The following is a 15694-nucleotide window of genomic DNA, read 5'->3' on the forward strand; positions in this document are numbered from 1 at the left end:
CGGGGAAAACCCACGCAGGCACACGGGGAACATGCAAACGCAACACAGTAATGTCAGAGTCCGGCGGAATAAAACTCTGCACCTCAGCATTGTGAGACGGACGTGTTAACAATTCTATCAATGGCTGACTGGGGACCAGTTCAGGGTGTAGTCAGCCTTCTGTTCGAAGTCAGCTGGGATTGGCTTTAGCAACTCCTCGAGACACACACAAAATCTTATTTAGAACAGGCGGTGTAGAAAATGGGTGGATGATCTCTAAAATGTTTTAATAGAAATCGCCCTCTGTGGTAGACGTGCGATCGAACCTGTCGTAAACCGAGGACCGTGCAGAGTTCGAGGTGAAGTCTGTTGCTGTTTATTTGGCAACCAGTTGGAGGCGTCCGTATCACATCCCGTTTCCCGTGTCAAACTGTACTGTACTGTTCAAGCCTTGACATTGCGAAGATGGAGACTGTTAGGGTCTAAACCCAGGTAATAACCTGGAGCAGGAACTACGCCATTTGGATACCTGTTATGACTTCTCAATTTGGGTCAGGTAAAATGAAAACAGTTGCGTACTAGGCAAACGAATGCCTTTCGATTCTGTTTGATTAGTGACCACTGATGACTGGGCTAATGTCAACGACGGCGCTAACTCGGCGAAGCTAGGTTGTAAGTCGAATAAACTATAGCGGTGCATTTGATAACTGTTATGTTAAGCTCGTGGATACGCTCTTCTACATCTGGTGTTATTTCTACCGAACCGCAGAAGCCACGCAGCGGCTATCGCAAGCTAATCGTATATGTTGTGATGTTCCTGCTAGCTAACATCAGCAGGCTAATGGTACCGTTTCCTGGTTGAGATTCTGACCCGAAGCTTAGCATTTACTGATGATTACGGCCCGTTCACAAACGCCTTCGACCATAAAGTGAGAATTTAACAACAATAATGTATGTATTTGAGGCGTATGACTTGTTTTATGCGTCCCCTTTTACTGTCAAACTCTACAGCATTCACATCAAATTGCATGTATTTACACTCTGTCATCCAGTGGTTTTTTTTGTGCATAGAAATGGCACTTTATTTAATATTGTTTTCTCACACGCATCTGAATTGGTTTAACTTTGCATTAAACGAAAACTTGGCTGACGTACAGTAGCTTATGCACAAATACAGGTAGCGTGTGACTAATTAGCTGATATGGCAGCTTTACTCTCATTGGAAGATACAGTAAACATAGGTGCTGAGCCTTGCCAGGGTAATTAACACCCCACAAATACTTCTAATTTCAAATATTGATAGTTAAAGACACAAGTATACTACAAACTAGGATCCCAAAGCATTTATCTTACACTAATATCTAACGAAAACCAATTTGAATCGTAAAGTTTCAAGCAAGAAATTACAGGACTGGTTATTTTGTTGTTTTCTTCATACTCTGTTGGAATAGTATAGTGGGTCTTTTATCCATGCTTTGAAAATATATATTAAGAGCCCATATTTTGCACATATGCAGGTATTTTTTCCATATTTAAAATAGAACTTTTGTCATACATCTGTTGAGCAAATGAGTGGTCTTATGTGGCCCTCCAGTACCACTGATGAAAAATTGTGGCCCCCTCCAGCATTTAAGTTAGGTCAGTAATAAATTATTAGTGCCACATGTATTATTTCCCTTCACTGTCTGGACTCTAAAATGGCCTTTGGTGGTTAGCCGCTAACACTTGCACCTACGAAAGAAGTTGCGTCTACTTTAGGGACCTTGGGTAATTACAAATTCAGCCATAAGCGTTACTGCCGTCGAAGTAACCTATGAAACTAAATGGGACGGTGTGTTACATCAAACACGCTGTAGAAACAGATATGATATGATACCTACTAGCTGTGTGCATTACTGCAACAAAAGATGATTCGATGCGTATCTCGATACACGGGGTGCAATACAATTCAAGGGTGGTTTGATTTGTAAGTGTAATGATTTAGTGGGATGACGATTTGGTTTCAGTAAGGTCCGTTTTAGTTTGAGAGAGTATGATGAATTTGTTGTCATTTTGCATGCATATGAATGGACCTGTCGGAACTGTAAATGTGGCATTTCCTTCAAAGATATATTTCTCCAATTGAAGCCGCTTTGGAAACTTTTTTCTAGATATTCCAAAGTGGAACGAGTTGGCCTTATTTGATGCACTTGCATCTTTTAAATCAAAACCAATTTTCCAATTCAAATCGGCTTTGGTTGCACCCCTGCTACTTATCCTTAAAATGAAATGAATTCAATGGCAGTTTTGTCGACTGTTTTCTCCATTTTTTGGGACATTTTACAGTGCAGTATATAGAATACACAATAAAAAGAATACAAGATAAATACAAATCAAATAAATCAACTAATTTAGAGACGACGTCTATAATTCCATAGTGTCTTGCTTGCATGTTGCCTTTGTTCAAAAATTCTTTTATGACTCCTGTATGTCATTTTTTTCTTCATCACTGTGGGTTTGATGTGACATTCGTGCGTCATCGCAACTTCATGCTGTCCCTGCACAATTCTTCATGTCATGTCTTTAAGTGGTAGAAAAGCTTTGATTGCAAAATAATTTTTTGTGGTCAGTGTCTGACCTTTTTAAACAAAATCAATTCCAAACCATCGAATTGTGGTTCCCTCTTTTTGGCACAAACTTCTCTTCGGACTCCGATTCTATTTTGCATGTGCCCTAAACAGGAATAACAACATTTATGGTCAAATGCTAGCGCAATCTAGGCGTATTGGTTGGAGTAGCTGTAGCTACATTCCGCTACACTTACCATCAATCATTGTTCACATAGTGTAGCAACAGACCTAGCCCAATACCCCACATATAACAAGAACAATATAAACAATAGTGAGCTCCCTGTGTATCACCATTATATGTGGTGAACCTTTGAACGTGTTTGTCTACAGGTGTGAGCATGAGGTGCGAGTAGAAGTGCAGCAGACGTCGGCACCATGTACTCAGAGTGGCGCTCGCTGCAGCTGGTGGTGCAAAGCGACCAGGGCCATCTGAGTGTTTTGCACTCCTACCCCACCAATGTGGGCACCGAGGTGGCCAACGCCGTGGTTAAGCCACTCTGCACGGCCGTCAGCCCTGTAGCCACGGAGAACATCCTCAAGACCGACAAGGAGGTGAGAGAAGCTGATGTGAAAGGCATTGCATTGGTTTGGAATACCCAAGGAAGTCTGCCTTAAGTATGACAAAACAGTGCTGAGATTTGGGATATGAAATGCATTTGTGTGACTGAACTTGCCTGTAGAACATTTAATTTAGCTTTGCCCTCAACCGAAGCACCATTTTCTCTGGCCTTAGGTTTGTTTTATGTTTTAGATATTTATTCATGAAAACGGTTTGGCTCCCAAGGTGAAATGGACCATGGAGGTGCTGTGTTATGGCCTCACCCTGCCCCTAGAGGGTGACACTGTCAAGCTCTGCGTGGACGTGTACACAGACTGGATGATGGCCCTTGTGTCGCCCAGAGACTCGATGCCTCAGCCTGTGGTCAGAGAGCCCAATATGTATGTGCAGACCATCCTCAAACATCTCCACAATGTCTTTGTACCAAGGTGGGTATAGAATATGTGTCTTGACCATTTCTGCATTCGTTGTTGATGTTTGGCCACAGTCTGTTTTGGGTCGTTACGACTTTGTCAGAGAGGATGAAGACAAGTTAACAACCGTTTAACAGAAACAAATTCAAAGTAACTTAAAGTTCTAATTTAAAAATAGATGTTTGCTAAACGGTTGGTTAGCGCATCGACCTCACAGTGCAGAGGTCGTGGGTTCGATTCCGACTCCGGCCTCCCTGTGTGGAGTTTGCATGTTCTCCCCGTGCCTGCGTGGGTTTTCTCCAGGTACTCCGGTTTCCTCCCACATTCCAAAGACATGCATGGCAGGCTGTTTGAACACTCAAAATTGTCCCGAGTGAGTGTGAGTGCGGATGGTTGTTAGTCTCTGTGTGCCCTGCGATTGGCTGGCAACCAGTTCAGGGTGTCCCCCGTCTACTGCCCGAAGACAGCTGGGATAGGCTCCAGCACCCCCCGCGTCACTAGTTAGGATAAAAGCGGTTCGGAAAATGAATGAATGAATGAATGAATGAATGAATGAATGTTTGCTAAACGGTACTGACATTTAACTGTTCACATTATACTGAGCATAAATTCAATTTGTAGCTCGAAACGGTGTCACTGGACACTGCAAATGTTCAAATTGTGCATGACTTTACAGTAGTTAAAGCAATTTATTGAAATCCAGTAAATTTGTTCAGCACAGTTGAGTTGTAGTTCACTTTTTAAGTATCATGCGTTAGCATTTCATCTTGTTTACAAACATTTAGGTGCCCCCCCCCCCCCCCCCCCCAAACAAGCGCTGGAAGACATTTTAAGTGAATCCTGACAATCAAACAAAAATAGTTTTCTCATTTGCCCATATTCAAACACAGTGCTAATGTATGGTCATCATGGGAGGCATGTTTGTTTTAATACTGTATTGCGTCATCTTGAAATGTGCTGTCAGAAATTTCATTTACTCGTGTCAAACTGTTGTCTTTCTCTTCTTCCAGGCCTGAGCAGCACAGCCTGAATCACATCAGACTATGCCAGCAAGTCCTGATTGCTGTCCAAAAACTAGCACGAGAATCACTTTGCATGGTGAGGGAGACCTGGGAGGTGCTGCTGCTCTTCCTACTTCGTATCAACGACACCTTGCTTGCTCCGCCTACCGTCGGAGGTACTAATTGATGTTCTCCCTCTGCTTAATTTGCAGCTCTGATAAATGTAGCCCCTATTCATGGTAGAGATCTATGTATTTCCAAGCAGGAGGTTGCAGAATGAAAACCCAACCTTCTTAGCTGATGTCATCAACTTGCATTGCCTTACTAACTACCACAACTTCCTAACTCATTGTTTACCAGTGGGCGTCGCAGAGAAACTAGCAGAGAAATTAATGGCCGTGCTGTTTGAGGTGTGGCTCCTGGCGTGTGCCCGCTGCTTTCCCACGCCGCCATACTGGAAGACGGCAAAGGAGATGCTGGCCAACTGGAGACATCATCCGCCGGTCGTTGAGCAGTGGAGCCGAGTCGCCTGTGCCCTGACCTCCAGGTTAGGTTGGCAACAAGTCCCATTTCTGTTTCTACGCTATGTCAGACAAGAAAATTTTAGAGAGTCACACTGTACAGGAATGTGCGGTCAGGGGACGCAGGGGAAAAAGAGCCTCCCTGCATGTGACAAGCCCATTTTTTAAAATTACAACAACAAAAAAATCTTGGCGCTTTACATTGTTGTATTTCAGTTCAAACATGTGAATGATTTAATCATTAAAATGAATAAAATAGCTGAATTGATATATTTCTTGTTCAAATACATTGCATTTAGCAACTACACTCATTAATTGCCGATGCAGGCAGTTGGCGCGAGCCCACACATAAGAGACATGGCTAATGTCTTTATATCGTCAATATCCGTATTTTATCACACATGCGCAGCACATGCCAATGTTTATAGCAATCTGTGTCATACCGTATTTCATAAATGTGGGTGACATATTTAGTCTTTGTAATTAGCCAGAAAAGCGACTATAAGTGCACAATGGAGCCAAAAAATTGCCGCTGCCACAGGTGGCGATGCTGAGCTCCATTGGTGTAATGTGTGGAAGATGCATGGCGCTTTTATCATAGACATACCGGTATATAACCACTAGAGGAAGACTCGGACGGTTGAAAAAACAACAATGAGTGTTGCATAATTAAAAGCTTTGTAAACAAATATTTTTTATGAAGGTCAAAATTGAAATACAGGCTAATCTTCTACTGGGAACTGTAGAAAAGTCAGTGCCTCACCAGTTAGGAACCTCACCGCATGTTGCTGACAGAGGGTCACAAAAATCATGAGGCTTGTGTGGGTTCACATAATATACATGTTGGGAAAGTCGTTACTTTTGTCAGGTTTGCGTACTACCTGAGGATTGCAGTAATATTCTCTGCTCCTTCCCACTCTAATAGACTAGTCATTAGTCAATTTGTGTTCTTTATTTCTTTGCTATTTGTTTTTAGTAAATTGAAATTTCCAGGTATAAAAAGTGATTTTTATTGTACTTCGGTGGCCTGGCTCTTTTGCAACTGTATTGTAATAATGGCCATTGAATTGAAGGTTGTCGAAAAGCTGAGTATTATAGGAACATTTGCCATCTTCTATCCAGACTTCTGCGCTTCACCCATGGGCCTTCCTTCCCGGCTTTTAAAGTCCCCGATGAGGATGCCAACCTGATCCCTTTAGAGATGGACAATGACTGTGTGGCACAGGCGTGGTATCGTTTTCTACACATGCTCAGGTACATGAACTTCGCCTAATGTCAGTGCATCCTTCACCTTGCATGTAATGCTGTTTCTCCATTGAGCCTGTGTTTTTGTTGGGGGTGACAGAGGAGCTGTGGCACAGACAAGGAACTAAACACCATCTGTAACTAATTTTGGGGGATGGGTATTGCCTGTTGATACACTATCCTCCAATTACACCCTCAAAGACCGTTTTCAGACCTTCACCCGTGTCCATTAGCAGAAATAAAATGAAATGATTACATGATTCCATATGGAAGAGATAAGTCACAACCAAAACTTTTGTTTTTCTTTAAATTTTCACTTTAGTGATTTGAAACAGAGTGCAATAGATGATGAATGATTAATTCCCCATTTTTATCCAATAATGAATCCTGTCTTTTATTGTACAGTATCAATACGGGCTGTAGCAGAGATAATTCCAAAAATAATTCCATTGTATTGTACTTTTTTGCTGTTAGCAACCCAGTGGACTTGAGCAACCCAGCGATAGTGAGCACTACTCCAAAGTTTCAAGAACAATTTCTCAACTCCAGCAGCATCCCACACGAGGTGGTGCTGCACCCCTGTCTCAAGCAACTACCCCAGATTTTCTTCAGGGCCATGAGGGGAGTTAGCTGCCTTGTGGATGCCTTCCTTGGTAAGGAGATATGAATAAATAAACAAGACTTCCAGCGCACAGTTCTGATCGCAAGCTGGCCAATTTTTAAATGTTTGTTTTGAACATTTAAACAGTATATACAACATCATACTTGCATGAATGCATGCATGCAGTATGAATACACCTAATGAGCCATTTACTGTAACTTAACCCGAATAGGCAAAATCCTCAAGAATTACAAGGCAACATGTTTGCTTTTTTGTGCTTCTACATTAATTCAGTTACCGTACTTGAGCGCTTCCCTGCGAGAAATTCTGACGTCAGTGAAATGATCATAATCACTCCATGTCAGTGTGTATTTTTTTCTCTACACTATAGGTGTCTCAGTTGAAAAGAGAGATGTGCGGGAGAGGGTGTTCTCTTTTTGTCCAGTGCTGCTGTCCCATGGTACCGACACCAGCTGCCATGTTGTATAATATGGGCAAATGAGAAAGTGGTCTGTTCATTGGTGGTGATGACATGAAAAACTCTAGTTCCAGACCACCTTGCAGGTGCATCTGTAACACCTGCAAGGGCTCTTTTGTGGGCAAGAAAAAGTCAATCAGGATGAATATCAAGCACCTGTGATTCGGTTCTAACCACTTGTCTCGCATGTTAACAAATTAATCCTGCCTAAAATCAACTCCCAGATTCAGTTGTCACTCCATTTCCTTCTCTTTTAACAAAAAAAAAGAACAAAACAAAAAACAGAAAAACGCTTTCAGTGATTGTCACCTTCTTCTTCCCATCCCAGCTATTACAGAAAGGCACCATGTCATTCGAACTTTGTGTCTCATCAGGCATATCCCGTCCCAGAGCTGACAGTGCCCCGCCCACGCCGGTCAACAGAATGAGCATGTCTCCGCCACCCTCCATTGCCAACACCACGCCACCTCACAGCCGCAAGCAGCGGCATACGGTCGTCACCAAAACCACGAGCAAGAGTTCTACTGTAAGTCCATTTTATGCACAATGTTATTTGATTGTCCTTTATGTTATTTATTACATGACCTTCCTCCACATCAGTCATTGAAGGGGGAATAAAAAAAAAGCATTTGCAATTATATATTCCATGCCCCCCCCCACTAATTTAAACTTTGTATTGCGATTAATATTGCATTGGTGGATGAATAATCAAGTAGATTAATCCACCCATTTTCACTCATTTTATGGGGCAGCTATTTTGAGGGTACTGCCCTTTGTTGTTGACTGAAATTGACATCAGACTCCTCTCGGGGTCGCATGGCAATTATCATTGCTCACCTTTTTTCTGGATTTGGTCATGTCACGTTGTCAGTTTGGTCCACAGGGGACATTGATGTCAATTTTGGTTGACAGCAGGTGGGTGGTGCTGGATAAAACCTTGGCCTTGTGAGATATCTGAACAAAACGGATGGATTATCCATCCATCCATTTTCTAATCCGTTTATCCTCACGAGGGTCGCGGGCGTGCTGGAGCCTTTCCCAGCTGAATTTGGGCAGTAGGTGGGGTACACCCCAAACTCGTTGCCAGCCAATTGCCTGGCACACATTAATAAACCATTTGTGCTCACAAACACACCTCGGGACAATTTAGAGTGTTCAATCTGCCTGCCATGTATGTTGTTGGAATGTGGGAGGAAATCGAACCTTGCACCTCTGCACTGTCAGGCGAATGTGCTAACAAATCGGCTACTGTCCCACCCACAGATGGATTAGTTATCTTAATTCGTATTCATTCGTTGAATGTGGCATCTTTCCCAATGCAGGGCAGTGTGAGTCAACCAACAAAAGCATCCCAACAGCAGCAGCAACAAACTTCTTCATCTCCCACACTATTGTCCAGCCCAAACCAGAGCAGTTGGGAGTCGCGGCCGCTCCCTGCTCCAGCGCGACCAAAAGTCAATAGCATCCTCAACCTGTTTGGCCAGTGGTTGTTTGACGCTGCATTGGTCCACTGTAAGCTCCACAGCGGCCTCAGTCGAGACCCCAGCATGACTGGTAAGTCATGAGAATACCTCGTTCTATCGTTTCCATTCCATGCATGGGCAGTTGGGTGTTTTGCTGCTGGCCAATTAATATGCCTCTTTTTGTGGCATTTTCTGTGTTTTTGGTGTCTTATTTTTAACTGTATGTTGTTGGGATATGCTTTCCTTTTTCTTTGTCAACCATTGACTTTGAAACTTTTTGTGTGTGAATGTGTGGAGGGCTTGGTAAGAAGACTCTCGCCAGATTTTAATCCATTTACATTATGCAACAGCGTAAACCTGACTACAATGCACCCTCCGTTTATCGTGGGGGATGGGGATACATTTCAGAGCCATCTTCAATTTGTGAAGATACTGTATACAGTGATGTGTGTTTTTTTAATACCTTCCATAGTCTTGAAACATACTTAAACATATTGCAAGAAATTTATTTAACTTTAGAACTTTATTAAGTCACTTTTTTAAGTATTCCTTCAGCACCTGTGCTCATTCTCTCACTTGCAGTTCTCCAAACAAGGCAAAACCTGCTTATATCCAGCATTTTTGCCACTCCCAGTTAAATTTTACAGAGCCATAAAACAAAAGAGAATCAAACATTGTGTTTTTAAAACACCAAAATGTTCAACGAATCCCCATCATTTCATCAAATGTCAGCTGTCTTATTGCTGTCATGACAAGTTAATGGAAATTAACATGGATATCAACTCTAAACCAGGGGTGGGCAAATATTTTTTGCATAGGGCCACACGAGAACCAGAAAATATTATGGAGGGCCGGATCAAAAGTGTGAACTAAATTCGACATAATATTAATTGGATTTCTTTATTTAAAAAGCAGTATTTTGCATTTTTTTGGCACGTTTTTCAGACTTTAAGAGTACATTATTCCGTCGTATCGAACGGGATTTGCTTGACTTGGCGCTACTGCGGGCTTCCATATCGTCTCCCCATTCCTCCCTCTGCTCTGCAACTTCAAGTAACTGTGCCACCTGGCGTTGAAATGCCTGTCATTACAAGTCCAAATGAAATGAATGCAGTCTTTGACATCGAACCTTAATTGTGTACCAAGCTTCGGCGGGCAGGATTAAAAAGACCAGCAGGCCTGATTTGGCCCGCGGGCCGTAGTTTGCCCACCTCTTCTCTAAACCTTCAAATAATTGATAGCACATCAATGCATAACAAGTACAACATAGAAGAATATTCAGAGTCATATGTGATCTGCCCTGTGGGAATAATGACTATTACTTAATTGGGGACCTTTTCTCCCACTTACTGTTAATTATGCTTCCTCACTTCCCAGTAGAACTCAGTGCTGCCCAGCATGATGCAGTGCAGCGTACTAATAAATTTAAGTTGAGCAACTCAAAATTCGGACTTGCCTGCACCGTATACTGTAAGAACCCATAGAAAACGGTCACTTAAGAATCCGCAGTATAGCAGGTATGCAACAGACGATCTGCTATACCGCAAGATGAGCCAAATATATGATATGTGTCACAGCTTGGGTGGGGCCAGACACATTGCTGTTTGTTTATTGGTCGACGGAAAATTGCGACTTGTCTATTACAATGTGATTGAGTTTATTTTGGCGTGTGGTTTAATTCAAACCTCAGTGAATATCGCAGTTCCAGGCAGAAGTAATATTGGCGGTTAAAAGTTTCAACATTGCATTGCCGCATATTGCGGACCTCGGTTGGAACCTTCGAACGTCCAAAACTTTTCAGAAGAGCCCAGAAATGGCCTATTTGTTTAACATTGCATAATCATAGAGCACAAGCCATTTTCAACACTATAGATTTGTCAGCAATTTGTTAAAAAAAACACCCACTCTTGTGGACTGACCACTTGTGTATAAGTAGCGAGGATTGAGGCACCTGCTTGAACGGCACTCGTGATCAGGAAAGTTTGCACTTTTCTACACGGTTGTAAGACCATGCAAATATCATCCATCCATCCATTATCCGAATTGCTTATCCTCACGAGGGTCTTCGGCAGTAGGCGTGTACACCCTGATCTAGTTGCCAGCCAATCAGTAATTAATGAGCTTGACCGGGCACCGCCTGTATGATGACAAAAAGAACAATCTTTTTGAGGTGATGCGTTTAATTCACTGAGTGACACACCTTGCAATTAATTGCGGCGAGGTTCCCCTTCAGAGCTAAGGCGACTTTTTGGGAATGCAATCTATGGTCATTCCAAGTCCACTGAGTGACAGCATGCCGAGTACTTGCTTATACCGCTCCCTCTCTTTCCCCATCTTTCTATTTGTGTAGTGTCATGTATATGCTTCTCCGGTGTCTGTTTATAGTGAGTCAATGTCATTTATAGAGGACAACAACAGCAAAAACACAATTCATGCCTGAAATGAATTGGCTGATCTTTGATTTTGTGTCTCTCCACTATTTCTGTTATCTTGCAGCCTCTTTTATCCAAATTCTCCTTTCTTATAAATCTTGTAAGTAGGAACAGCAGCTTTTTTTTCCCCTCACTTGATTTGCGTTTCTTGATCAATCTTCCCGTTTTTGAGTTGAGTTGCCCCATGATCATCGCCATTACTGCCATCCTTTTACGTTTTCACTCCTCATCATTCCCCCAAAAAGAACCCCCCCCCCCCCCCAAAAAAAAAAAACTTCATCAGCGTAATCTCAGCGTTTTCTGGAAGTGATGGAATGATTTTCACCAACTGACCACCTGTCTCGACCATAACATTGCCAGTATGTGTTTTTATTTTTTATTTAATTTCCTTGGGTCACACTAATCCTTCTTAATTGGCTTCAGATCATCTCAAGTTCAGCTTCATTTTGTTCATTTTGTTTTGTCCGTTTGACTTGATATCTGGTTATACTGGTTTGGTGCCTCAATGCATGAAGTGAATGATCTGTGCGATGAGTGGTAGTCATTTAATTGCAACAGCCAGAAAGCTGACACAGGGATTTTGTTTTGTGGTCTTGCAACAGGCGTATTTAATTTCCATTTACCTTGTCATGTTTTATGTCCCTGGGTAGCAGCACTTTATGGCAAACTCTTTGTGTCAGAATTCCCTCTATTGTATGCTATGGAATTATGTGAGTGTTTCGATTGTCATGGATGTATTAAGTTTGTGAATGTGATATCATTTTTGTTTTCTTTTGATGGTATTTTTTACTTTCTTTTTTTAAATGCTAGCATCTAAGTTCGCTTCTCCTCTATGTGCATGAACACTAGTTATGTACTTGAATAGGCACCTCAGAATTCAGGGTGCTTTCATTCTGTCTCTTCCCACTCTATGCAGCAATAGCCACACAAGTAGGATTGGAGCTGAGAAGGAAAGGTTCCCAAATGTCCACCGAATCAATGGTGTCCAATCCCATGTTTGATGCAAATGAGTTCCCAGAGAGCTATGAGGCAGGCCGGGCTGAGGCCTGCGGGACTCTATGCCGCATCTTCTGTAGCAAGAAAACCAGTGAAGAAATTCTACCCGTTTATCTATCCAGGTAACATCACACACTATCTGATAAAATGGCATATTTTCTCAAGAGACTCTAATCGATGGCAATTCAAATAAGCACTACGCCTCAAATTGACACCTCCCCTATGGGGGGGCAGGTGGAGATGCTCATTGGTTGTAATTCATAATTGTGGCTACCATGTTAAGGAACCTAATTTAATATCATGTCTTTTATGTAAAATCTTAGAACAATATCGAGAAATGTCTTTTTTCCTTTCCACCAGGTTCTACATGGTGCTCATTCAAGGTCTCCAGATCTCTGATTACATCTGTAGACCTGTCTTGGCCTCCATCATTCTTAATTCTTCCTCTCTCTTCTGTACTGACCTGAAGGGCATCAATGTGGTTGTACCATACTTCATAGCAGCTTTGGAGACTATTGTACCAGACAGGTCAGGCTAGTACCATGTTGCAAAAAGTTTCAGATTGACTTTAACATGAATTGTGTATCTGTTTTTTTTTTTTAATGCTGGGCATCATTTGTCGTGAATATTTCCACTGGTGAATTCAAGACATAAGTTTCTTGAAGTCTACTTGCTGTGGTCATTTCTATTAGGGAGCTGTCCAAATTCAAGATGTATGTAAATCCCACCGATCTGAGGAGAGCCTCCATCAACATTCTACTGGCCATGCTGCCATTGCCACATCACTTTGGCAACATCAAATCCGAGGTAATTCATAGCTTTTATTCACTCCCTGAGCTTTTCTGGAGGCGAATGTCCTGTACAGTACATCCACTTCAGTGTTGAGAGGGATGGCGTCTCTTCAAAGGTTCTGTTGGAGGGCAAGTTTAACGAGGAGGATGGATTGCCTCACGACCAGCCTGTGTCTTTTTTGTCCCTGAGGCTGCGCCTCGTCAATGTTTTGATCGGAGCCTTGCAGACAGAGACTGATCCTGCCAACACACAGCTCATCTTGGGTATCTGCTGCTATTATCTTTCCTTTATTTCAAGATGGGCATCGATCAGTGCTTGCATTTCAGGAAAATGCTTGAAACATTTCATTTTCAATGGAAAAAAAAAGGATCAGATAGTCAAATGAAAAAACAAAAATTCAATAATCTGCAGATATGGTATACAGTGTTTTAAATTTTAGAATTATGTCTATTTCCAATCTATTTCTTTTTAATATCATACGGTGCTCAACATAAATCAGTCCAACATTTTATGAGAAAACCTTGAGTTTAGATTTAAAAATTGAATTTCACAAGTGTTCAGCAATATGTCATTCTAACAGAGTGTTCTTTTGTTTGATTGTGTATTTGTAGCCAGTGTTCCTTTCATACTTTAAGTTGTCCTTTCAATCTGTTCTCGCTTCTCAGGTGCAATGCTAAACATTGTTCAAGACTCGGCACTGTTGGAGTCCATAGGTGCACAGACTGAAACAGTAGGTATTAGTTCTGTAGTAGTAAGATTTTTAAAATTATTTTTTTAAAGATAATTAAAAAATGGTATTCTGCTCAGCGTTTAGTCCAGGCTTCTCATCCGCTGCTTTGATGTTGCTAGGGTAGTGTGGATGGCGGCCACACAACGGCGAGAAACCACAGCAGAAACAATAGTGGCATTAGCTTCACCAGTGGGGGCAGCACGGAGGCTACCAGCCCAGATTGTGAGCGTCCTGCCCAAGCCTTGCTTCGAGACTATGGTAGGATGCATCAACACACACAAAAATGTATTCCTTTTACAGTTTATGGTACTACGGGGATCCCCCACTGATCGCAACAGTTGTGTTCCAGACCCATCCACTTTATGTACAGTAAATATATGCGATATAGAGAAACCATATAAATAGTTTCAGCTTTAAAGTACCCCTCTCACACTCTGTAATCACACTTTAAGATAAGATATCCTTTATTTGTCCCACACTGGGGAAATTTACAACACACTTAAACATGGTTTGAACTCACACAAATAAAATGGAAGCATCTTGGCATCTCTCCGTTGGGTGAGTGTGAGCATTTAAACTTGCCAGACGACTGCAATCAGCTCCTTTGCTTCTCTGGGTTGTGGCTGACCAGAAAATATGTGGTTACATGCATGTTGCATCTAGCTGTGCAGCCACACTTGGCCTCGTTCGGCTGGGAAAGTGTGAGCATTTAAGCCATCCGACCGCAATCACCTCCCCGCTTGCTGTGTTGTGGCAGGCCGAACTCTCCTCATTCAAGCCAGAGACTGTGCTGTGGCCTGTGCCCATTCTTAATTGCAAATTTCCACGATAGAAACATTGATACGACGATTAGAGAAATCTGTAATGCAGCGGGGGGCATCAATACTAGGGATGCACTGAAAATCTTGTGACTACAAATTTCTTTCTGAAAATGGCCCTCCTGTGTAGTTTTGGTTTTGGACGGAAAGAGTTTTATCACTGAAAATGCACAGCCCAAAATGGTATGTTGTGATGATTCGAGTAAAAAATTTTAAAAATTGCTTTGATAAAGGACTGGACACTGATAGATCATGTAATGTCATTCTGTAAATAAAACTCCCATGACATTATTATATATTTAGCAATTAAATGCCAATACATCATATTGAATAGATAAGATAAGATATCCTTTATTCGTCCCACACTGGGGAAATTTACAGCCTCCAGCAGCAAGAATGTATGTAGAAAGAAGAAAGAAGAAAGAGAAAAAAACAACAAACATCTTTCAATTAAATGCAATATGAACACAAAATGGATAAATCGCAGTACTATTTACAATTTTCATTCACATCATTTAATTGTTATTATTGTTATGATTGTTATTTTTTATTCATCAGCCTGACAGCAGTCGGTAGGAACGAGCGTCGGTATCTCTCCTTCTTGCAGCGCGGGTGTAACAGTCTCTGGCTGAAGGAGCTACCAAGTGCTGTCAGGGCGGGCTGGAGGGTGTGGGAGGGACTGGCCATCATAGCTTTTAGCTTAGTTGGCATCCTTTCTGATCTGAACTGAAATAATAATACAAAAAGATGTCAATATTTTGTCACTAGTACCTACTCAAAGGAAGAAATTATAAAAATATGAAGACAATAATGTTGCCTTCTGGGGGTTTGTGCGTTTATTTTCAAGTCAGTCAAGTCAAATTACTGGTAATTTAGATAGCCCTTAATCACAGAAAAGCCTCAAAAGGGCTTCACATGGCCGCAGTTGACAAATATTAACGACACTCAAAACCTGAAACGAAACCCCTGATATTTACCTCCAGGAGGGCAAGGAAAAACGGAAAAAAAAAAAAAACGAAAAAACAAATTGGTCCATTTTGGCTGAGATTGGTGTCTC

General features: G+C 41.8%; 1 protein-coding gene across 13 annotated transcripts in view; it reads left to right on the plus strand.

The window, feature by feature from the left end:
* The first annotated feature begins 265 nt into the window (after window positions 1-265).
* LOC127596808 (ral GTPase-activating protein subunit beta-like) overlaps window positions 266-15694 on the plus strand; it is a 29684-nt gene continuing 14255 nt past the window's right edge. For 3 of the 13 annotated variants that reach the window (XM_052059699.1, XM_052059703.1, XM_052059704.1), the window contains exons 1-17: window positions 364-535; window positions 2919-3140; window positions 3373-3575; window positions 4571-4737; window positions 4922-5108; window positions 6205-6336; window positions 6802-6980; window positions 7320-7388; window positions 7781-7932; window positions 8729-8960; window positions 11366-11401; window positions 12218-12419; window positions 12658-12825; window positions 12990-13104; window positions 13205-13352; window positions 13755-13819; window positions 13939-14077. In XM_052059699.1, the coding sequence (XP_051915659.1) occupies window positions 2964-3140; window positions 3373-3575; window positions 4571-4737; window positions 4922-5108; window positions 6205-6336; window positions 6802-6980; window positions 7320-7388; window positions 7781-7932; window positions 8729-8960; window positions 11366-11401; window positions 12218-12419; window positions 12658-12825; window positions 12990-13104; window positions 13205-13352; window positions 13755-13819; window positions 13939-14077 (2371 nt within the window). In that variant the 5' untranslated portion in view covers window positions 364-535; window positions 2919-2963. Of the gene's footprint in view, window positions 536-2918; window positions 3141-3372; window positions 3576-4570; window positions 4738-4921; window positions 5109-6204; window positions 6337-6801; window positions 6981-7319; window positions 7389-7780; window positions 7933-8728; window positions 8961-11365; window positions 11402-12217; window positions 12420-12657; window positions 12826-12989; window positions 13105-13204; window positions 13353-13754; window positions 13820-13938; window positions 14078-15694 lie in introns of all 13 variants that reach the window. The other 10 variants (XM_052059705.1, XM_052059706.1, XM_052059707.1 and 7 more) reach the window with 5 other exon arrangements.

This window comes from Hippocampus zosterae, chromosome 2 (genome assembly GCF_025434085.1).
Source record: "Hippocampus zosterae strain Florida chromosome 2, ASM2543408v3, whole genome shotgun sequence".
In the NCBI taxonomy this organism is placed as follows: domain Eukaryota; kingdom Metazoa; phylum Chordata; class Actinopteri; order Syngnathiformes; family Syngnathidae; genus Hippocampus; species Hippocampus zosterae.